The sequence below is a fragment of the Mastacembelus armatus genome, chromosome 24 (genome assembly GCF_900324485.2).
Source record: "Mastacembelus armatus chromosome 24, fMasArm1.2, whole genome shotgun sequence".
Classification (NCBI taxonomy): Eukaryota; Metazoa; Chordata; class Actinopteri; order Synbranchiformes; family Mastacembelidae; genus Mastacembelus; species Mastacembelus armatus.
In genome coordinates, this window is record NC_046656.1 from 20,154,568 (window position 1) to 20,178,056 (window position 23,489).

Genomic DNA, 23,489 nt, shown 5'->3' on the forward strand with positions numbered 1-23,489 from the left:
AGTCACTTTGTTTTGTGTTTGTTGTGCTGTTTCCTTTGTCTCACTGGCTCAGGGTAACGGTGGCTATTATGAAGTGACCTACAGCAACATGGCAGGTTCCTCCGCTCCTGCAGGAGGCTCCACTGTGCACATCAATGAAAAGATCCAGTAACCAGACAAACAGACCACAGAGTCATTAAAGCTCATGTCATTAGAGCTGTTTTATATTGTGATTGATCAGTTACAGTTTTCTGATGAGAAAGCCAAGTCTCCCAGCCTGTTATTTCCTATTTGATCTCAGTATTCAGTCATACACAGTTTGTAGTATTGGCTTTGCTGGGCAGATGTGTTTATGTCTCTATGTTCTAACATGATACTGCTGTTGTGTTAGATGTCATGGTTAAAATACAGTGACCTTTATCTGCATCTTGAAGGGATGCTGTCAAACACTTTTTGACCAGGAGGGGGAGTAGTAGATGAACTGAAAAGCCTCTGGCCTGCTGACTGGAAGATATATTGCATTTTATTTTGGAGTCTTAGTTTTGGCTTTTTCTGTTTACATGTAATATTTTCAACATTAGTGTTTTATTTGGTTTGTTTTGAACGTTGCCTAAAAATGTCCATCAGTGTGATGTGATGTCAGTGTTTGGACGAGATATGTCGTCTAAGAGTTGAACAACCGTCCAAAGGGCTGAAGATTTATTGTACAGTCGCAATTTATGTTTCCTGCTTGTTTTCTATCTTGGACATTAGTATCCATGTTAGGAGCGTTTCCTTTAGAATAGTTTTGGAAATGAAAAGTGAATGAAAGAATAAAGCAATGAAGCTGAATACTCTGCATGTTGCTGAGGCCCTTTCAGTAATCTAGGCCCAGTTAGCTCACCGTCACCTTTCTGCTGCCGCTGCCCTCAGTCCAACCAAAACACATCCTCGTCAGTTCTCCGAGCTCCTCATATTCACCAACAACCACGCCCTCGACTCTCAAACACACCCACCTTCTCTCTTATTGGCTGAACACTTCTGTTCACATAGGAACTACAGTGGGTTGACGTCCAGATAGACATGCAGATAAACACACTTTGACACCGTCATCCACTTACACCAGCTGTCTCCCTCTGCAGACTCTGTGACTTTCTAACTTGCTTTGGACAAACCAGACTCCACTAAATCTACAAATCTGGTTGATTTATCATGAACGTGAACATGGCGGGTGGATAGAACAAACCTCCTAACCAAAGAAGTGTTACTCTCACATTTTCACACTAAACAGAAATCAAGCTGTTTGGTGTTGGGGGAATGTAGACATTAGAGACAGTTGAGTCATGTGTTTTTTATTTATTTATTATTTTTGTTTCTTGGCTCATTGTTTGTGGGTAACACCTGCAGAGCTGTGCTGCTGTTGCAGCCACATTCTCACCACAACACGTCCCCCTCAGTTCTCAGAAACAATGACGTCAACCAGGCTCCAACAGGTCTCAGAGCAGTAAAATATCATCTCCTCTGTGTTCTTTCCCAGCTGCTCCAGTATCACCATGTTGCACCATGGACATCAAGAGTCAGATTCTGGTGGACGAGGAGTTTGACTCTTCACCTGTCTGTTCATGTGCTGTCAAACATCACCATGAGTCCTGTCTGGTTTCTGATCAACTCTGTCTGAACAAAGGAAGAAGCTTCGACACAAACACGTTTATTTATGAACAGTTTTCACACCTTTAGTTTCCTGAGTCTTCATCTTCTTGTCCTGTGGTCTAAGTTTCCACATGTCACAAATAGACTGATAGAACAGACACAGTTTGCACTTGTTGTTTCCTTGGTACAATGATGTGCAGTGGTCGTGGTGACTCTAATAGAAATGAGTCAAATAGTGTTTTTAATGTGCTGCTGTTGGTTTATCACTTTGATTTGTGTGTGTTTAGTTTGAAATGCAGTGGTTTTAACATCTGTATCTGGCTTCAGTTATGTTTTGTTTTCTGGTGTGAAAACGTATAAAGCAAAGTTTGAGGAAGTGGCTCCATTTCCTTGACTGAGACACTTGTGTTGTCAGAGCTTGTTGTGTAATATATGTGGTGCTGTTTCATTCCAGGCTCTGAGTAAAGATGATGATGATGAAGGTGACACAGTAACCTATGCCATAGTGAAAGCTTCCTCCACTGATCCCAGTAACCAACCAAATGAGTCCAGCTCATGTCATGAGGTCACTGTGTATTTTGTTGAAGGGTTTTATGATCCTGATCAGGATGGACTGTTGTAAAACTCTGTTTCCAGCAGGGGGTGCTGTAGGTTAACTAGTGGCTCAGCGTTTAAAGGAAAGTGTCAAACTGTCAGGCAGATTCATCATGTTGCTGTAGCGCCACCTGTAGGTGAAATGTCCTAAAAGTTTCCAGCTGCTCTGAGCTGATATGTGGACCAGTCATTTAAGTTTGGCAGTGGTCAATGAAGAATTCAAATCATTTCCTTCAAAAAAGGATGAATATCATGTAAAATATAGAAACACTCTGAATCTTAAATCATATTCTGGCTTTAGTTAATACAATTCAATTAGTGATTAAACCAAAGTAACAGCTTTTTTCAGCTGCAATAAAATGGATATGAGTATTCTGTCATGTTGTTGATTGATTCAGGTCCAAATCTTCACATTTTAGTCCCAAACTATTTCAATTCTACATATTCTGTTAGAAATATGGGCAGCATGGTGGATTAGTGGTTAGCACTGTTACCTCACAGCAAGGAGGTTCTCTTGCTGTGAGGTAACAGTAAGTAGAAGAGGGAAGGAAAGAGAAGAGAAAAGAAGAAACAGGAAAAGAATTAGAAACCTCTTCACCATCAATGTACTTATGACAAGATGATATTTCTGTTTGTTGCAGACCTACTGCTCAATAGATTAACTGCCTTACTAACCCAAATTAGAGCTTATTTTATTGACAGGGCTGATTGGATAAAAGTTTTAGTGTGCCAAGAAGAAGAATAGGGTGCGTTGAATTATTTCAATAGGTTGAAAGGCACACACAGTGGCATCCTAATGCCTGCTGGTGAAGAGCAAAACAGTAACGGTCCGTATGCACAGGAGCTGAAGAATGCATTCCTGAGTGGGCTTAAGCCTGAAATTTCTGGATTCATTTGAAAACATCAAATTGGCTGGCAAACGTGTGCTTTAGCTGATAATAAACACTATACTGCGCATGAGGAAACTGTTCCTCAGCGAAACTCTAAAGTAAAAAAGAAAAGCAGAGAAACAACTGAAGTGTTTTATGCTGATTATGAAGAAAAACCTGTTTCCGAGTACTATGTCCAGAGTAGCGGACCTTGCACTGGGTTCCGAGGACGTCGCGGTGGAGTAAGACCTGGCAGTCAGCAATAGCCTCAGTGTGACTGCTGTTATGTCTGTGGAAAAACATGCCACTGGGCGTGAATGTGTCCACAGAGTAAGGGACGCTCTGAACAACAGGAGGGCTCAACAGCGTGACTGACAGATGAAACACTGTGTCATCTGCATAGTAGTGGTAATTAATTAATTAATACAGTGCTTCCTAATAACATTGCCTAAAGGAAACATGTATAAGGTGAACAGAATCGGTCCCAGCACAGAACTTTGTGGAACTCCATAACTAACTTTTGTGCGCGTGGAAGTTTCATCATGGACATGAACAAATTGGAATCTGTCCAATAAATAAGACTGGAACCATTTTGCTGCTGTTCCTGTGATTCCAGTCTCTGTTGTTAGGCCCCGAGTCTTGTCTTCCTGTCTGTCCCTTATTTTGGTCAGTTTCCTGTGTTCCGTTTCTGTTCAGTGTTAATCCCAGTTAGCTTTGTGTCCGTGCTCATTAGTTAGATTATGTTCACCTGTGTCTTGAGTGGTGTATATATGTCCCTGGTTTCCCTTTGTTCCCTGCCGGAACATTAGTTACATTCGTTCGAGGAGTTGTGTTAGTTTCTGTTTCCCTGCCTGCCTGCCTGCCCGCCGAGTAGCGGAGAATATTTTTGTATTTTGCCCTGGACGATCCAGGGAGAATAAAAGCCTGCAGTGTCCTGCGTTTGGGTCCTCACAACTCTTTCTTGCACCGCCGACACCCGAGGGCTTAACATCTGTAATAAGATGCTGTGGGTCATGGTGTCAAATGCAGCACTAAGGTCTAGCAGGACAAGTATAGAAACAAGTCCATGTTCTGAGGCTAAGAGAAGATCATTGGTGACTTTTTTCTGTAAACACATAAAACATAAGTATGAAAATCTCGTTATGTAAACTGTTGATTGTAAAAATAGTCACATGACTTCAGTGTTGACTCAGTCTTATGGGGACAAAAGCAGGCCCCTGTTGTCAAACATGACTAAAGCTGTAGCTATCGATTGTTTTTGGAGTTTTTAAGTTTCCCTGGAGGGGGAATGAAGGAGACTGCACCCAAGTGCAAAATAAGGAGTCTTTATTTTTTAAGTCCACTACCGTAGCATGCTGACGTACTCCTGCAGCATCACAATATGAGGTAAGGCATGAACAAAGTAACAGGTGAAAGAGGGACAATAAACTGCTGCCAAACAAAGGGAATGACCTCCTATAAATAGTCTGGAGATGACAGGTAATAGGGCACAGGTGTGGCTTGTTAGCCTCACTGAGTCCAAGCTGCCAGAATTCCCCAGAATTCCCCTAGAAAACCAAAATAAAGTTCCAGGAAAGGAAGTCCGACCCTGGACCATAATAGGAGTTGAATATTCTACCGAATATTTCAGCGATTGGTCGAGTACTCGGGTAAAATATACTTTTGCATTTTGAAACAATAATACTACAGTGTAATACATGACAGAAAGAGCAATGATCCCTAAGCTGTGCAGGTCCAATAACAGAAGTGATAGTACTTAAATGAATCCTCAAGGCAAACGTTTTGCTTCAGGGACTTTTTTAAAATGCTATTTCTCGAGTTCCTCGAGGATTTGTTGCAGTTCTAAACATCACCATGACTCCTGTCAGGTTTCTGAAAAATTCTGTGTAAAAATGAAAAGAAGAAGTTTCAACACATTAACAGTTTTCACACCTTTAGTTTCCAGAGGCCACTTCTTCTTTTTCTTTTCCTGTGGTCTAAGTTTTCACATGTCACAAATAGACTGATAGAACAGACACAGTTTGCACTTGTTGTTTCCTTGGTACAATGATGTGCAGTGGTCGTGGTGACTCTAATAGAAATGAGTCAAATAGTGTTTTTAAAGTCGGACTTTGAGCTGCAGCAGGTGGTTTGTGTGATTGTAGAGAATTCCTGCAGTTTAGTTTGTGTAGCAGCTGATTTGACATGTTGAGCTGAAGTTTGTGTTGTTGAAGTGAAGGAGGAGTTTGTTGATCAGTCCAGTCAGAGACAGGAAAAGCTGAAAGGCTCCACCTACATCAAGTGAAGGTGCAGAGTTGGTGTGAGGAAGTGACATGTGAGTAATGAGTGAAGTCCATATGCTTCATGTTTAAGAAGCAGCAGCTCAGAGACTCTGACAGTTGAGAGAGAGAAGAAGAGACAAATGAGAGAGAGAAGAACGATGGCTGAATTGACAGGGATTATAACGTCTTTATTTGTGATGCTGCTGATTGACTTTCCAGGTAAGGACACATGTCAGAGTTTCAGAGCATTCTTCCAACTCTGTCAGTGGGGCTTTATTGACTAAGCTTGATTTAGTGAAGCTGAGATCAACATGTTGTTTGTGTTAGTGACACATTTAAAAACTGCTGCTGTATCTAAAATGATCTTCTCATGTTCTGATTAGTTTGTTATTTTCCTCTCTCAACTTCTAACCAGCAGAAACTGGACAAGTTTCCTTCAACTACATCGATGTCAGAGATGGAGACGACGTCACTTTGTCTTGTGAACATGTGAAAAGTGATCAGGATAAATGTGACAAAACTGATTGGTTCGTCAATTATAAAGGACAGATAGTTGACATCATTACACAGGGTCAGATTTCCAAATCTAAACCAGACAGACTGAGTGTTACAGAGAACTGTTCTCTGGTTCTAAAGAAGGTCACAGTTGAGGATGTTGGTCTTTACATCTGCAGACAGTTTGACACATCAGGACGAGAACAAGGTCCAGACTCTGTGGTTGATCTGTCTGTTGTTACCAGTGAGTATTTCCATCATAATGTTTTCAGCTCAAACTGTCTTGTTAGAACAAAATACTGAAACATCACAATAATTATGATCCAGTGATGAAGTTCATTTTCCTCTTGTTGTCTTTCTCTCACAATATCTCCATCTTCACCAGTGACTGAACAGAAGCTCCATGATAAAGTGACGTTCAGCTGCCAAGTGTTTAGACATGATCATTGTCATCAGTCAGTGAAGTGGCTGTTTCAGGATAAAGATGTGGATCAAAATAACAAAGAGTTCCAGACATCACAGACTGACTGCTACGCCACTGTGACTTTTCTGGATTCTCACTTTATTTACTCATCAAGGTTTAAATTATTCAAGTGTGAAGTGACAAATACTGACAGTGGAAAAGTGCAGAAGTTCAGCTTCAGACGTCAGAGCTCAGGTGAGGAAACAGGTGAGAATATGATGAGCTGTTTAAGACTAAAACCACCTAAAAGTTTGATTGATTTGATGGATTTGAAGTTGGAAGATGATTTTTTCACCTTCAGTTACATCAGATGGAAACATGAGGAGTTTTCTACCTGAACAGTTTCTTGTGTTGTTGATTCTTTCAGGTCAGGACACAACAACAACAACAACAACAACAACAACAAATGATTCTTCAAATCTACCAGGTCAGTTTTTATCTCATGGTTTTATTTCAATTAAATGTTCTTTTTATTTTATGTTTGATGGTTTTTCATTGACAAAACCAATTTTAAATGAACTTACTAATGGACTAAACTGATGAGATCTGTTTTTCATCAAATATGAACACTTGAACATGTTTGCAGTGATGCAGTGAGACGATTAGACCCTGTAGTGGAATTAAGTGTAAATCAGTTTCTGTCTCTCGTGGCTGTGGACGGAGAAATCTGCAGCCACAGTTGTTGTTGATGTTTTTATTGTGTTTCCAGATTGGGGGTGGGGGCTCATCGCTGTGACTGTGAGTTTAGCTGCGCTGGTGATAATTGTGCTGCTGGTCCAAAGATATAAGAGAAGAACAGGTGAGAGCATTCACTGATCAGACTGTTAGAAACAGGAAGTTTTGATGAACCTGGATTTTTGCTGTTGAAGATAAAGTCGACTCTGTTTTGTCTCTTCAGGAAAGAAAACACAGACGGATGAAAGCGCTGTGAGTTGTCAATTCAATCATCAGATTTATACATTTTTGACTTCACAGTACAAACATGGTCCTTTTCCATGAATATTATTTTAACAGTGGTTCTGTAAAATGAAATCTGAGCAAAACATCATGTGCACCAACATGAATGTGATCAACCATCACAGAACCTGAGTTTGACTCAGTGTAACTAGACTGGTTTGTTTGTTTGTTCAGGGACTGAGCTTAAACACAGCAGGGACTCAGTCTGGTCCAGAAACCAGTCAGGACACGGTGAGATCTCACACTACACACTGTACAGTTACACACTATAACTCATGGGTCCAATGTTCTTCTGCCTGGGAGCTAAATGGTTCCAGCGTGGACCACAGAACCTCAGTCCCCATGTTCCTTAGCGGCCGTCATGTTGTCTTCTCTGTGCAGGCTGATCCTGAGGATGGAGTTTCCTACGCCTCCATCAGCTACACCAAGAAGACCAAGAGTAAAGCCCAGGTGAGATCTCTGCTTGGTGACACTGTGGTGTTGTGTTGGTCATAATCTGTTGTGTTCAGTGGGTCATTTCTGTGCTGCTGTTTCCTTCCAGGTTCACAATGAAGATGAAGATGATGCAGTGACCTACAGCACTGTGAAAGTTTCCTCCTCTTCTGCTGCTGATCCCAGCAGCCTCTACGCTTCCATCAACTAACCAACCAAATAACAGGCCACAGTACAGTCACATCTCATTTCATTACAGCTGTTTTACAGCGTAACTGGTCAGTGACAGATTCCTGATGAAGACACAAACTGTTTTTATGCTCAGAGTGAATTTTAGCAGAATTCACCTGCTGTCTTCTCTGTGCAGTCCAAGTTCTGAAGACCATTTGACAGTTGTTCCTGGTGTTGTTACCATGTACATACAGTTTGTAATTATTCAGAGGCTGCAGGTCACACTATGTAGAAAGTCTTGTTTCTGTTAGAAATGACTGACAGCTGGCAGAGCTTTTCCTGCAGTTGAATTTGCATCAAATCTAAAGGTGTGGCCACTGGCAGTAACATCTAGTTGTTATGTTCTACTATGAAGGACTGGGGACCTGTCCAGGGTGGACCCCTGGCTTTCACCCAAAGAGAGCTGGGATAGGCTCCAGCAGATCCCTGGGACCCTGGTTAGGACTAAGGGGGTACAGATGATGGATAGATGTTATTTTCTGAAATTCTGATCTCAGTGTGTTGTACATATTATTTCCATGTTGATGATAATTTTGTAACTTATTGTTGTAAATATCTTTGAGTGCAGGTGGAGATGGAGCAGGTTATTAGTATCACAATGTAAAGTAACAAGAACAGTGAAATACAAACATCTAATATTGATATAAACTTGGTCATCACAGGTCATATGGCAAAAGACAAATCTCCATGTTTTTGTTTGAAGTTATTTGCAATAAAAATATTAAACAGAACATGAACAGAGAAGATCCTGTACAAAATATGTGCAACATGACACAGTCGGACACTGATCATGTCACAAATAGACTGATAGAACAGACACAGTTTGCACTTGTTGTTTCCTTGGTACAATGATGTGCAGTGGTCGTGGTGACTCTAATAGAAATGAGTCAAATTGTGTTTTTTGACGTTGAGCTGACGACATTTCCTGAGTGTCTTAATCATGACAAAAGTCAGATGTTACCTGTTGAGAAATTGTGAAAAATTTCCGAGACAGGAAAAGCTGAAAGGCTCCACCTACATCAAGTGAAGGTGCAGAGTTGATGTGAGGAAGTGACATGTGAGTAATGAGTGAAGTCCATATGCTTCATGTTTAAGAAGCAGCAGCTCAGAGACTCTGACAGTTGAGAGAGAGAAGAAGAGACAAATGAGAGAGAGAAGAACGATGGCTGAATTGACAGGGATTATAACGTCTTTATTTGTGATGCTGCTGATTGACTTTCCAGGTAAGGACACATGTCAGAGTTTCAGAGCATTCTTCCAACTCTGTCAGTGGGGCTTTATTGACTAAGCTTGATTTAGTGAAGCTGAGATCAACATGTTGTTTGTGTTAGTGACACATTTAAAAACTGCTGCTGTATCTAAAATGATCTTCTCATGTTCTGATTAGTTTGTTATTTTCCTCTCTCAACTTCTAAACAGCAGAAACTGGACAAGTTTCCTTCATCGACATCGACGTCAAAGATGGAGACGACGTCACTTTGTCTTGTGGACATGTGAAAAGTGATCAGGATAAATGTGACAAAACTGATTGGCTCTTCAGTTTTCAAAGATGGACAGTTAAGATCATTAATCAGGGTCAGATTTCCAAATCTAAATCAGACAGACTGAGTGTTACAGAGAACTGTTCTCTGGTTCTAAAGAAGGTCACAGCTGAGGATGTTGGTCTTTACACCTGCAGACAGTTTGACACATCAGGACGACGACAAGGTCCAGACTCTGTGGTTGTTCTGTCTGTTGTCACCAGTGAGTATTTGCATCATAATGTTTTCAGCTCAAACTGTCTTGTTAGAACAAAATACTGAAACATCACAATAATTATGATCCAGTGATGAAGTTCATTTTCCTCTTGTTGTCTTTCTCTCACAATATCTCCATCTTCACCAGTGACTGAACAGAAGCTCCATGATAAAGTGACGTTCAGCTGCCAAGTGTTTAGACATGATCATTGTCATCAGTCAGTGAAGTGGCTGTTTCAGGATAAAGATGTGGATCAAAATAACAAAGACTTCCAGACATCACAGACTGACTGCTACGCCAATGTGACTTTTCTGGATTTTCACTTTATTTACTCATCAAGGTTTAAATTATTCAAGTGTGAAGTGACAAATACTGTCAGTGGAAAAGTGCAGAAGTTCAGCTTCAGACGTCAGAGCTCAGGTGAGGAAACAGGTGAGAATATGATGAGCTGTTTAAGACTAAAACCACCTAAAAGTTTGATTGATTTGATGGATTTGAAGTTTGAAGATGATTTTTCACCTTCAGTTACATCAGATGGAAACATGAGGAGTTTTCTACCTGAACAGTTTCTTGTGTTGTTGATTCTTTCAGGTCAGGACACAACAACAACAACAACAACAACAACAACAACTAAACCAACAGCAGGTGATTCTCCAAAAGCATCAGGTGTTTTTTTTTCTCTTTCCCTTTTTACATTTCTTTATTTTCCATGTGAACATGTTGTTATTTGATGATATTGTCAAACAACACACACATTCTTGTCTCTTTAACCTGAAGGATTTGGCCCAGAACAGAAAACTGACCCACAATGTTTGAATGGTTTTCCAGGTTGGTGGAGGTTCATTATCGTCTCTGTGGGTTTAGCAACTCTCATAATTGTTGTTGTCACCGTCAACGTGTGGACGAGAACTAAAGGTGAGAACGTTCACTGGTGAAATATTAGAATGACAGTTTCAATCATTTGAGATTTTCTCTGTTGAAGCTGAAGTCGACTCTTTTGTCTTTTTAGGGAAGAAAACCCAGATGGATAAAAACACTGTGAGTATAAAAGTGAGAAATCACATGTTTCTACATTGATGACTTTCCAGAGCAAAGCAGTGTTTGTGCTCTTTGCTCTTCACTATGAACTGTGGGGGCTGGATATATCAGATTAGTTTGCATTTCCTCCTGCTAAATGTGCTTCAGTGGAAGCCTGAAGGTCAGAGGAGGTTGTGACTGGGAAGTTGTGGGTTTGAATCCCTGGATCTGAGAGTGTGTGTTGGGAAAGTGGATGAGTGATGCTCTCATCTGCTCCACTGACTCTCAGGGAAGTTCCCTTGAGCAAGGCACTGAACTCCAGCTGTTCCTCTGCAGCTGCTCTGTGCTCCAACACTGATGTGGTTTAACTGAGACTCTCAGTGTGTTGTGTTGTTGTTCACAGGGACGTGATGATGATGATGATGGTGAAGATGAAGGTAGAGTGAAATATGAAAACGTTGGAGACCCTTCTGTTTCTGTCAGACTCCACTGATCAACTGGGAAACACTGTGAAAGCGTCTTTCTCTGCTGGAGTCTCCACTGATCCCAGAAACCTCTACGCTACCATCAACAAACCAACCAAACCAAAGACATTTGTCACAGTATGGCTGCATCTCATTTCATCACACTTTTTCAAATTCCTTTTTCTGACTGTAAAGAGACTTTTCACCTGAAATGAGTGTAGTAGCTTAATGAATCTAACAGTCAGCATCATATGGCAGAAATGTGAATAGAGCATAATAAACGACATTTAGCTTGATGAGCTTCCTACAGGGTATTTGAATGTGCTGCTGTTGGTTTATCACTTTGATTTGTGTGTGTTTAGTTTGAAATGCAGTGGTTTTAACATCTGTATCTGGCTTCAGTGATGTTTTGTTTTCTGGTGTGAAAACGTATAAAGCAAAGTTTGAGGAAGTGGCTCCATTTCCTTGACTGAGACACTTGTGTTGTCAGAGCTTGTTGTGTAATATATGTGGTGCTGTTTCATTCCAGGCTCTGAGTAAAGATGATGATGATGAAGGTGACACAGTAACCTATGCCATAGTGAAAGCTTCCTCCACTGATCCCAGCAACCAACCAAATGAGTCCAACTCAAGTCATGAGGTCACTGTGTATTTTGTTGAAGGGTTTTATGATCCTGATCAGGATGGACTGTTGTAAAACTCTGTTTCCAGCAGGGGGTGCTGTAGGTTGACTAGTGGCTCAGTGTTTAAAGGAAAGTGTCAAACTGTCAGGCAGATTCATCATGTTGCTGTAGCGCCACCTGTAGGTGAAATGTCCTAAAAGTTTCCAGCTGCTCTGAGCTGATATGTGCACCAGTCATTTAAGTTTGGCAGTGGTCAATGAAGAATTCAAATCATTTCCTTCAAAAAAGGATGAATGTCATGTAAAATATAGAAACACTCTGAATCTTAAATCATATTCTGGCTTTAGTTAATACAATTCAATTAGTGATTAAACCAAAATAACAGCTTTTTTCAGCTGCAATAAAATGGATATGAGTATTTTGTCATGTTGTTGATTGATTCAGGTCCAAATCTTCACATTTTAGTCCCAAACTATTTCAGTTCTACATATTCTGTTAGAAATATGCTCAGGTACTGCCCTCTACTGGCTGAAACCCAGCTATTGCAGCTGAATTGTGCTGTTGGTCTGATCTGGTGGCAGCTTTGGTTTCAAACCACCCACCATCCCCATCCTCCCTCACCCATCTCCCCACCCCCTCCTATAAAATCAGAGTCTGCTGACATAGGCTGTGGAGGGTCAGGAGTTTGAATTTTGGGGATTATGGGACAGACGTATAAATCCGTCCATGAACTTTGACCATTTGAACCAGAAAATGATGTAAAATACAAAAGTAATAAAAGTAAAATAAAATGATTGCAGTCATCGCCCTTGCTGGATTTCCAGACCATCATGTGTGCTCCCTGTAGCCCCAACATTCCAACCTCCTGATGTTCCCAGTCTTCCTACTTTCCCTCCTGTAGTGTAGTGACCAGTAGGGGGAGCTAGAGCAAAGGAAGAGCAACGTGAATGTTTATGATGACAGTAAATAAAGAAGGAAGTGTGTTCACCCAGTGTGTGTCTGCAAATATGTATATCTGATCAGATGAACATTACACATGGAGACGAGGATTAAAGCTCTTGGATGAAGGCACTTTAATGTGGATTGTTCTTCCGATTTAGAGATTTTGAAACATACAAAAAGGATAATGCCAGCAGCATGGCAATGGCACTGAATCTACCTTCTCTTGGCCCTCTCTGATCGTAACCAGTTTGTGTAATTAAAAAAATTCCACTCTCAGCCTCTACCAGTCAGCTGTGGTGTTCCCCAAGGCTCTGTCCTTGGTCCCCTTCTGTTCCTCATTTATCTTCTCCCTTTTGGTCTTATCTTCAGAAAATTCAGTATACATTTCCATTGTTATGCAGACGACACACAACTTTACATCTGCCTAATTCTGCTCTTCCACCCTCCTGTCTGACCAACTGCTTAAACAAAATAAACACTTGGTTTTTCTGCAATTTTCTCAAACCTAACAGCAATAAGACAGAGGTTCTCCTCATTGGATCAAAATCCACCTAATCCAAGCCCAACAATTTCTCACTCACTCTCATCAATTTCTCCCTTTCGTCAGGTTAAAATCCTAGGGGTTATCCTTGATGGCACTCTGTCCTTCAAGACCCATATAAACAATATCTGCAGATTGTGTTACCTCCAGCTACGCAACATTTCTCGTTTTCGCCCGTTCCTCACCCACACATTTCTGCCACTCTTATACATGCTCTGGTCACCTCCTGTATTGATTACTGCAATTCTCTTCTAACTGGCCTACCACAAAAACTCCTACATAAACTCCAACTTATTCAGAACTTTGCTGCCTGTATCATAGCCCAAATTCACGTAATGCACCACATCACCGCCACCCTCCAACAACTTCACTGGCTCCCTATAAAATACCGTATAGAGTTTAAAATTCTCCTCCTCACATTTAAAGCACTTCATAATCTCGCTCCCCCTTACTTATCGGAGCTCGTTCAGTTCTCCATCCCCCTCATGCTCTTCCTCCTCAAGGCTTCTAGTTACACTCCCTTCCCGCTTGACCACCATGGGTTCTAGAGCCTTCAGCTGTACTGCTCCACGTCTCTGAAATTCTCTCCCGGAAATAATCTGTAACTTTGATTCTCCAACTAAATTCACATGTCACCTTAAGACTCATTTATTTAGAACTGCTTATCCTACATGATGTAAGGCTGCACTCAAATCTCCACTCAAGTTATTTGTCTTCAAGTATCTTAAATTATGACTCTGTTTTTGTTTTATTAATATTGTTCAATGTTATCTTCATAAAAGTTATTTTGTTTTATCTTTTATCTAGAAGGCGACCTTGGGTGACCAGAAAGGCGCCTATATAAATAAAATGAATTATTATTATTATTCTCCAAGTTGGACGTAAAATGGGGATATCAGTAAATTGACTTGGAGCCTGAATCATGAGCACTGACTACATTCGTCACACACACTGGCCTATGGCGATATAAAAGACTCACATTTGGCATCTCTGCTCCGGAAATGTACCAACATGTAATTCATCAAGATTTACAGGGAATTGATGGAGTCCACAATATCTTCAATGGCATTGTGGTATTTGGAAAGACTGTGCAGGAGCATGACGCACGCTTGCATCAAGTGCTGAAATGCTTGCAAGAGAAACAGCTGACACTAAACGAGGATAAATGTGTCTTCAGGATGACAGAGATGGAATTCATGGGACGTGTGCTCTCAAAGAATGGAGTTGGGGCAGCACAGTCTAAAGTGGAGGCAGTGCAAAACACCTGCTAGCCAAAGAATGCCACTTAGGTGAGAAGCTTTCTTGGCTTGGTAAATTATCGTGGTCAATTCATTCCCAACCTGGATACTATTGCAGAACCTTTGAGGCGTCTCACTAGATCAACTAGGTCATGGGGGAAGGAACAAGAGGCTGCATTCAAAGCACTGAAGGTGGCTTATTACAGCCAGGAGGTGGACACGCAGGTAATCATAGATGCCAGACCAATCTGAGCCATCTTCACCCAAGGACAAGCTGATGGTGCATACAAGCCAGTCTACTACGCCAGCCGTGCTTTGACGGATGTGGAAAGGTGGTATTCTCAAAGTGAAATAGAAACGCTGGCCATAGTGTGGACCTGTGAGAACTTCCCTGTGTTCTTGTATGGAAGAGAATTTTCAATGGTAACAGACCACAAATCGTTGGAGGTGATTTATTCACCAAAGTCATAACCACCTGCCAGGTTTGAGCGTTGGGCTCTAAGGCTACAGCCCTACAAATTCAAAGTGATTTATAAACCTGGCCCACAGAATGCAGCCAACTCACTTTCTGGTCTCGCTGTGAACCCACCACCAGTTGCAGCAGGTGACGATGAGCAGATTCCCTTTGTTGCAAAGCATACTGTCCCGAAAGCTTTTGCATCTCGTGAATTAGAGGAATATCAGCAGCAGATGAAACTCAATGCAGTTTGAGGAAGTGTATCCAGCAGAGTTGCTAAAGCTTGTGTAGTCCTGATTACACTCGCATCAAAGATGAACGTCATGCATCGGCCATTTGACTCTGAGGGACAATCAGTCGGCAACTCCGTACTAAGTTGCCAGAGCTGAGCAGTATCAGTTCCTCTGCAGTGGGAGATGCTGCAGTGAGACAGAGAGATATTGATCAAAAGGAAACGGGTAGACAGGCGGCTGACAAAAGACGAACTGCAGTGGACACCATGATCCAAGCAGGCAATTGTGTTCTGCTCAAACAACCGAAACACACTGAAGGATTAAGTCAAAGATGTTTATTAAGTGATGTTCATGCTAAGTCAAAATAATCATTGAAATGACACTATGCTGTATTGGGAAGTATGCAGACTGATTGCTCAGTTTATGTTGAGAGTTTTGAGATGTGGTTCATTTTGATGAATAAGCATATATTTCTAAGAAAAGGAGGGATATAGGGTAGTGACCAGTAGGGGGAGCTAGAGCAGAGGAAGAGCAAGGTGCAAGTGTATGGAGAGAGTAAATAAAGAAGGAAGTGTGTTCACCCAGTGTGTGTCTGCAAATGTGTATATCTGATAAGATGAACATTACACCTCCTTTGTTCTGTTTGGACTGACTGACCTGCTTTTTGACCTTGTTTAGATTTTGGACTCTGCCCTTTTGTGTTTTTCCTAGAGGGATCGGATTATACCTTCGTTTTAGGAGCCATGGTCTGGATCTTTTTCACTCAGCCTGGACTGACGTCGTGGTTCTGACCTGGATTTGGACTCTGATTCAGCCTCAGGTTTTCTCTGCTCTGTTGTGCTGCCTGCACAGTTTCCTTTCTCAGTTGTTCTCAAAGATGCTGTGAACACTGTTGTTAATCCAAGAAGATCCTTTATTACAGCCTCTCTGTCTCCTCATAACTTCCTCTGCTCTGTGTGTGTGGTCGTCTTCAGCAGCTCCTACACTGTGACTCTGTCCGTCTGTCCCTCAGCCTCCACAGGAGGAGTCTGTCCCTCTCTTTCTCTCTCACTCAGCTCAGGATGTTCACGTCTTGCACCTGCTGCACATCAGCTGCTGCTGCTGCTGTTGCACAACTGCTGCCACTGTAGCAAACATGTTTGGGAGCTGAGCACATTTTGCTGCATCCACTTCTAAAGTTTGGACTTTTTCTGTCTTTGCTTTGATCGTTCCCATCTCCACTTCTGCTCTGCTTCTGCCTGCAAGTGTGTTGGTCTACAGTCTGTTCTCTGTGTGTCAGCCTGAGAGGGGGAAGGAGTTGGGCTGATCTCAGATGAGAGACAAGCCAGTGGACCAATCACATGATCTCATCCTGCTCTGTGGGCTGGTTCAAAGACATAAACAGGACATGCACTTTGCACAGACCCTGGGGCCCACCAGGAAACGCCCAGTATGTAGTGATGTTCAGTCGGACGCTCGTCGATGTGTTAACCACTTGTGTTCCTGATGTTTCTTGGCTCATTGTTTGTGGGTAACACCTGCAGAACTGTGCTGCTGTTGCAGCCACATTCTCACCACAACACGTCCCCCTCAGTTCTCAGAAACAATGACGTCAACCAGGCTCCAACAGGTCTCAGAGCAGTAAAATATCATCTCTTCTGTGTTCTTTCACAGCTGCTCCAGTATCACCATGTTGCACCATGGACATCAAGAGTCAGATTCTGGTGGACGAGGAGTTTGACTCTTCACCTGTCTGTTCATGTGCTGTCAAACATCACCATGAGTCCTGTCTGGTTTCTGATCAACTCTGTCTGAACAAAGGAAGAAGCTTTGACACAAACATGTTTATTTATGAACAGTTTTCACACCTTTAGTTTCCTGAGTCTTCATCTTCTTGTCCTGTGGTCTAAGTTTCCACATGTCACAAATAGACTGATAGAACAGACACAGTTTGCACTTGTTGTTTCCTTGGTACAATGATGTGCAGTGGTCGTGGTGACTCTAATAGAAATGAGTCAAATAGTGTTTTTAAAGTCGGACTTTGAGCTGCAGCAGGTGGTTTGTCTCATTCTAGAGAATTCCTGCAGTTTAGTTCAATGTTTTTCACTTTGTTGACACATTTCCAAAGATTAAAACCTGATATGTGAGCCAATCAAGAAAACACAGGCTGCAGTCAGTCTGAGGAAGTGACGTCTCACTGGTCACAGGAAGAAGAGGGTGTTTCCATCTTTAGGCAGAAACCACTTCACAGACTTTGTCAGTTGAGAGCGCGACAACAAGAGATGAACAAAGTAGAAGAGACAGAGCAGCACCATGGCTGAATCCACATGGATCCAAATGTCTTTATTTCTGATCCTGATGCTTCAGTTTCCAGGTAAGGACACATATAACACATGTTCAATAAAGAAACATTCCAAAACTGCTTTAATACGACTGATGCTGCTTTGGTAACAGCTACGTTTGGTCTGAGATGAATGAACTCTGGGAACCACAGAGGAGACATTTCTACATTTCTATTGTATCTCAAATGACCCTCATATATAATCATGTTATTATTTCTGTTTAGTTTTTATATTTGTCACTTTTTCAACAGCAACAACTGGACAAAATCTTTTATTCTTCACTGTCAGAGATGGAGATGACGTCACTTTATCTTGTGAAAATCTGATTAATGATCAGGATAAATGTGATGGTACGACCTGGATCTTTAGTGGATCAGGAAACACAGCAGCTGTAGAGCTGGTTAGACTTGGACAGATTCACAGTGAAGCCAAATCTAAACCAGACAGACTGAGTGTTACAGAGAACTGTTCTCTGGTTCTAAAGAAGGTCACAGTTGAGGATGTTGGTCTTTACACCTGCAGACAGTTTGACACATCAGGACGACAACAAGGTCCAGACTCTGAGGTTGATCTGTCTGTTGTATAAGAGATAAAATTCAAAAGCTAATTTGTTATTGTCATTAATGCTACCTAAAGAAAGTCGAGTAGTCTGTGTGTTTACTGTCAGTAGTGATGTAGCACGATACTGTATTTTAGTCAAACCATCTGTTTAGTTTTCAGTTAAAAGTTGAATCTATATTGAGTCTTATGGTGAAGAGAAGGAATTAGGAAAATGCAGAAGTTGGTGTGAGGAAGTGACATGTGAGTAATGAGTGAAGTCCATATGCTTCATGTTTAAGAAGCAGCAGCTCAGAGACTCTGACAGTTGAGAGAGAGAAGAAGAGACAAATGAGAGAGAGAAGAACGATGGCTGAATTGACAGGGATTATAACGTCTTTATTTGTGATGCTGCTGATTGACTTTCCAGGTAAGGACACATGTCAGAGTTTCAGAGCATTCTTCCAACTCTGTCAGTGGGGCTTTATTGACTAAGCTTGATTTAGTGAAGCTGAGATCAACATGTTGTTTGTGTTAGTGACACATTTAAAAACTGCTGCTGTATCTAAAATGATCTTCTCATGTTCTGATTAGTTTGTTATTTTCCTCTCTCAACTTCTAAGCAGCAGAAACTGGACAAGTTTCCTTCATCGACATCGACGTCAGAGATGGAGACGACGTCACTTTGTCTTGTGGACGTGTGAAAAGTGATCAGGATAAATGTGACAAAACTTATTGGTTCGTCAGTTATGCAGGACAGTCAAGAACAGCTGAGCTCCTTATGCGGGGTCAGATTTTCAATTTTAATCCAGACAGACTGAGTGTTACAGAGAACTGTTCTCTGGTTCTAAAGAAGGTCACAGTTGAGGATGTTGGTCGTTACACCTGTGGACATATTGACACATCAGATTCAGAGTCTGAGGTTGTTCTGTCTGTTGTTACCAGTGAGTATTTCCATCATAATGTTTTCAGCTCAAACTGTCTTGTTAGAACAAAATACTGAAACATCACAATAATTATGATCCAGTGATGAAGTTCATTTTCCTCTTGTTGTCTTTCTCTCACAATATCTCCATCTTCACCAGTGACTGAACAGAAGCTCCATGATAAAGTGACGTTCAGCTGCCAAGTGTCAACATATGATGAATATCTTCACTTAGTGAAGTGGCTGTTTCAGGATAAAGATGTGGATCAAAATAACAAAGACTTCCAGACATCACAGACTGACTGCTACGCCAATGTGACTTTTCTGGATTCTCACTTTATTTACTCATCAAGGTTTAAATTATTCAAGTGTGAAGTGACAAATACTGTCAGTGGAAAAGTGCAGAAGTTCAGCTTCAGACGTCAGAGCTCAGGTGAGGAAACAGGTGAGAATATGATGAGCTGTTTAAGACTAAAACCACCTAAAAGTTTGATTGATTTGATGGATTTGAAGTTTGAAGATGATTTTTCACCTTCAGTTACATCAGATGGAAACATGAGGAGTTTTCTACCTGAACAGTTTCTTGTGTTGTTGATTCTTTCAGGTCAGGACACAACAACAACAACAACAACAACAACTAAACCAACAACAACAACTAAACCAACAGCAGGTGATTCTCCAAAAGCATCAGGTGTTTTTTTTTCTCTTTCCCTTTTTACATTTCTTTATTTTCCATGTGAACATGTTGTTATTTGATGATATTGTCAATCAACACACACATTCTTGTCTCTTTAACCTGAAGGATTTGGCCCAGAACAGAAAACTGACCCACAATGTTTGAATGGTTTTCCGGTTTGGTGGAGGTTCATTATCGTCTCTTTGGGTTTAGCAACTCTCATAATTATTGTTGTCACCGTCAACGTGTGGACGAGAACTAAAGGTGAGAACGTTCACTGGTGAAATATTAGAATGACAGTTTCAATCATTTGAGATTTTCTCTGTTGAAGCTGAAGTCGACTCTTTTGTCTTTTTAGGGAAGAAAACCCAGATGGATAAAAACACTGTGAGTATAAAAGTGAGAAATCACATGTTTCTACATTGATGACTTTCCAGAGCAAAGCAGTGTTTGTGCTCTTTGCTCTTCACTATGAACTGTGGGGGCTGGATATATCAGATTAGTTTGCATTTCCTCCTGCTAAATGTGCTTCAGTGGAAGCCTGAAGGTCAGAGGAGGCTGTGACTGGGAAGTTGTGGGTTTGAATCCCTGGATCTGAGAGTGTGTGTTGGGAAAGTGGATGAGTGATGCTCTCATCTGCTCCACTGACTCTCAGGGAAGTTCCCTTGAGCAAGGCACTGAACTCCAGCTGTTCCTCTGCAGCTGCTCTGTGCTCCAACACTGATTTGGTTTAACTGAGACTCAGTGTGTTGTGTTGTTTTTCACAGGGACGTGATGATAATGATGATGATGATGATGAAGATGAAGGTAGAGTGAAATATGAAAACGTTGGAGAGCCTTCTGTTTCTGTCAGACTCCACTGATCAACTGGGAAACACTGTGAAAGCGTCTTTCTCTGCTGGAGTCTCCACTGATCCCAGAAACCTCTACGCTACCATCAACAAACCAACCAAACCAAAGACATTTGTCACAGTATGGCTGCATCTCATTTCATCACACTTTTTCAAATTCCTTTTTCTGACTGTAAAGAGACTTTTCACCTAAAATGAGTGTAGTAGCTTAATGAATCTAACAGTCAGCATCATATGGCAGAAATGTGAATAGAGCATAATAAATGACATTTAGCTTGATTTAGCTTTGTCATGTTATTGATTGATTCAGGTCCAAATCTTCACATTTTAATCCAAAACTATTTCAATTCTACACACTCTGTTAGAAATATGCTCAGGTACTGCCCCCCTACTGGTTGAAACCCAGCTATTGCAGCTGAATTGTGCTGTTGGCCTGATCCGGTGGCAGCAGGCTAACACTGGGAGCTAGCAGGCTAACACTGGGAGATTGCAGGCTAACACTGGCAGCTAGCAGGCTAACACTGGGAGCTAGCAGGCTAACACTGGCAGCTAGCAGGCTAACACTGGCAGCTTGCAGGCTAACACTGGGAGCTAGCAGGCTAACACTGGCAGGTAGCAGGCTAACACTGGGAGCTCGCAGGCTAACACTGGCAGCTAGCAGCCTGCTATTCAGTTGAAGCCAGTCCAGACAGTCCAGAAAGCTAACTAGCAAGAAAATTAATGCTGTAATATTAAGTAGTGTCGGCCCTAATGTTATCATGTCTTTTTAGTATGGTTTTTAAACAGTTGAGAGTAGCGTTAGCAGACACTGACAATGTCTATGAGCTATTTTAGTCAAAGTGCGTGCTGACACGGTGGTGTCTCAGTTTACAGACAATGAAGAACGTCTGCCGCACCGATTTCATCCTATTAGTCTAAGAAAGTAAGCACCGAAACACAGACACGCAGTTTCCCAACAGTTTTTAATGGAAAAGAGTCAAGGAACATGCATCGACAGCCACGGGCTGAACTCAATCTGAGGTACCACTTAGAGGCCCAATTTGGTGTGCCACCCCAAGATTTTCTCTGGCCACCCCTGTGAAAATTTTCTGAGGGCGCCATTGCCGCCCAGGCATAATATTATATAGCACTATTTGATATCATTGCTGCATTAATAACATCAGTACACTGGGGCAGTCGTGGCCTAATGGATAGGGAGTTGGACTTGTAACCTGAAAATTGCAGCTTCAAATGAAGCAACAGCCAGCGCCTTGTCCACCTTCAATACCATGACTGAGGTGAGACCCTTGAGCAAGGCACCGGGCCCCCAACTGCTCCCTGGGTGCTGCAGCATTGGTTGCACACTGGGTTAAATGCAGAGCACAAATTCCGAGTATGGGTCACCGTACTTGGCCAGTTAAGTCACTTTCACTTTCACTTTCACTTAAAGCTGATTCACACTCCAGCCCAGGAGGTGGCAGCAAAGCGCCTAAACTCTGTTCGTCCAAGTTGAGCAGCAGCTGATCCAAACCACCTTAAAGGAGCAGCAACAGATGTTTTCTGACTCAGAGACTGTCCACTGAATGACTTGTTGTTTTGGACCATTAGGAACCAGCTAATCTTTAAAAATAAATACACAGAACCTGAATTGTGTGATCAGTTTAAGAGAACACTGGACTAACCAAAGCTACTTGAGGCCAACTAGCCAGATCAGTCACCACCATGGTCATCTGAGTATGGACAGAGTCCAGTCCTGCAGCTACAGATGAGTCCTACCAGCTGAACACAGTCATGAGGGACAAACTGGAACATCCGGAGCCAGGTTTCATGTTTGGTAAGAGACAGGCTGTGTTTTCAGATTCCCATATTATAATTAGCTCTGGCACAATTCATTAAATACAACAGTGATATCAGATATTGTACATGTGACCTAGTGTTCATTACTGTAAATGTGCAGGCAAAGCTCCTGACCTCAACAGAATCAGCTAATTAAACACAAGGTTTAAAGTCTCCTGCTACAGGCCATGGAGAAATGGGTGTTTTTGTAAAAAGCCTCATGCAAAAAAATATTTCAAACATCATCTGTTAATATATGTGTAGAAATATCTGAGTTCAGCCAGGACACTCAGTAATTGTTTAACCATCTAATGCCACCATGGAGGGACTACAGGTATGTGCAAACAGGTCAAAAGGTGTCTACTTGTGTTTGTTTTGGTTTCTCTGTGTAGTCATCTCATGTCTCTTTGTGGTGCTTTTGCCTCCCTTGAGGATCATTTTGCATCTTGTTTCCATTTTGTGTCTTGATTCTTTAAAGGTTTCACAGTTTAACAGTCGTCTTACAGATACGGGCAGAAGCAGGACACAAATCTAATGTGTAGATGGCGTCTAGCTGAGGTCGGGCCCTGCCTGGTGGCTGTTTTTGGCTGTGTGTGCATGTGCATATACTTTAAGTGCAGCTTAGTGCAAATGCATGAATTAATAATAGTTCAGTGTGAAGTTGCATCATTGTGTTCAAACCACAACTGGTGAAACCACCTGAGCTCTGCTGCTGCTGTTGTCCACCCCCCCCCAGACCACTAAAATATCATCACCTGTGTTTGTTCCTGTTTTCTAAGTAACACTGGTTGACGCAGCACTGCATTGTCTTGGAGTAGCAGCACATTATAGACTCAAATTTAAAAGCAGAATCATTTCTGTCATTGTGCCTGACAATCAGACGTTTTCATTTCCCATTAGTTTCATCTGTGCACAGGACGTGACAGACTCACATGTGATCAGCACATGATGAGGTCATGAATGTAAACAAAGCTGTTGTGAAATATGGCGGTGGACAGGCTGAGTATTTTGGTGTCAGTGGTGAGTGGGTGGAGACACAGCCCCAACAAAATCTCCCCGTGATGGTTTTGTGTCTTTTAACTGAGCTCGGACTCTAAACCAAGAGGCTCTGGTGCAGGAGGCCCCTGGACCAACCAGGGCTCCTGTAGACTCGTGGGGACTGTAGGTGTCAGGGAATTAATAATAGTCTAGTGTGAGTTTGC

At 41.8% G+C, this 23,489-nt stretch overlaps 3 protein-coding genes across 18 annotated transcripts in view; all 3 read left to right on the forward strand.

The window, feature by feature from the left end:
• Positions 1-5,073: 5,073 nt before the first annotated feature.
• LOC113137077 (uncharacterized) overlaps positions 5,074-23,489 on the forward strand; it is a 49,224-nt gene continuing 30,808 nt past the window's right edge. For 2 of the 8 annotated variants that reach the window (XM_026318435.1, XM_026318440.1), the window contains exons 1-2: positions 17,450-17,515; positions 18,323-18,450. In XM_026318435.1, coding sequence (XP_026174220.1) covers positions 17,469-17,515; positions 18,323-18,450 — 175 coding nt within the window. In that variant the 5' untranslated portion in view covers positions 17,450-17,468. Of the gene's footprint in view, positions 5,384-17,397; positions 17,516-17,734; positions 18,049-18,282; positions 18,451-18,942; positions 18,965-19,105; positions 19,391-19,549; positions 19,637-19,747; positions 19,886-19,979; positions 20,009-20,388; positions 20,752-23,489 lie in introns of those variants that run through there. The other 6 variants (XM_026318438.1, XM_026318442.1, XM_026318436.1 and 3 more) reach the window with 6 other exon arrangements.
• LOC113137081 (uncharacterized) lies at positions 5,378-8,641 on the forward strand. 3 transcript variants are annotated; one of them, XM_026318457.1, is made up of 9 exons: positions 5,378-5,551; positions 5,748-6,071; positions 6,213-6,497; positions 6,658-6,717; positions 7,000-7,089; positions 7,189-7,217; positions 7,422-7,478; positions 7,629-7,697; positions 7,789-8,641. In XM_026318457.1, the coding sequence occupies exons 1-9, from the start codon at positions 5,473-5,475 to the stop codon at positions 7,888-7,890; spliced, it is 1,095 nt and encodes a 364-aa protein (XP_026174242.1). In that variant the 5' UTR covers positions 5,378-5,472; the 3' UTR covers positions 7,891-8,641. The 3 variants fall into 3 exon arrangements, with proteins under 3 accessions (XP_026174242.1, XP_026174244.1, XP_026174243.1); XM_026318459.1 differs by having other exon boundaries at positions 6,213-6,485; XM_026318458.1 differs by having other exon boundaries at positions 5,751-6,071.
• The window catches only part of LOC113137080 (uncharacterized), a 28,683-nt gene continuing 14,152 nt past the window's right edge, over positions 8,959-23,489 (forward strand). The window contains exons 1-8 of one of the 7 annotated variants that reach the window (XR_003296333.1): positions 8,959-9,133; positions 9,330-9,653; positions 9,795-10,079; positions 10,239-10,313; positions 10,425-10,562; positions 10,657-10,685; positions 11,068-11,266; positions 16,816-17,196. Coding sequence is in view for 5 of the 7 variants with exons in the window: in XM_026318451.1 (XP_026174236.1) it covers positions 9,055-9,133; positions 9,330-9,653; positions 9,795-10,079; positions 10,239-10,313; positions 10,425-10,562; positions 10,657-10,685; positions 11,068-11,089; positions 11,671-11,825 (1,107 nt within the window). In the remaining 2 variants the exon portion in view is untranslated. Of the gene's footprint in view, positions 9,134-9,329; positions 9,654-9,794; positions 10,080-10,238; positions 10,314-10,424; positions 10,563-10,656; positions 10,686-11,067; positions 11,267-11,657; positions 12,170-16,815; positions 17,197-23,489 lie in introns of those variants that run through there. The other 6 variants (XR_003296334.1, XM_026318451.1, XM_026318455.1 and 3 more) reach the window with 6 other exon arrangements.

Coding starts and splice junctions, on each gene's coding strand:
- LOC113137081 (XM_026318457.1), top strand. CDS start 5,473: ATGAGAGAGAGAAGAACGATGGCTGAATTGACAGGGATTATAACGTCT. Junction 7,479..7,628: donor CAGAAACCAGTCAGGACACG/GTGAGATCTCAC, acceptor TTCTCTGTGCAG/GCTGATCCTGAGGATGGAGT. Junction 7,698..7,788: donor AGACCAAGAGTAAAGCCCAG/GTGAGATCTCTG, acceptor GTTTCCTTCCAG/GTTCACAATGAAGATGAAGA.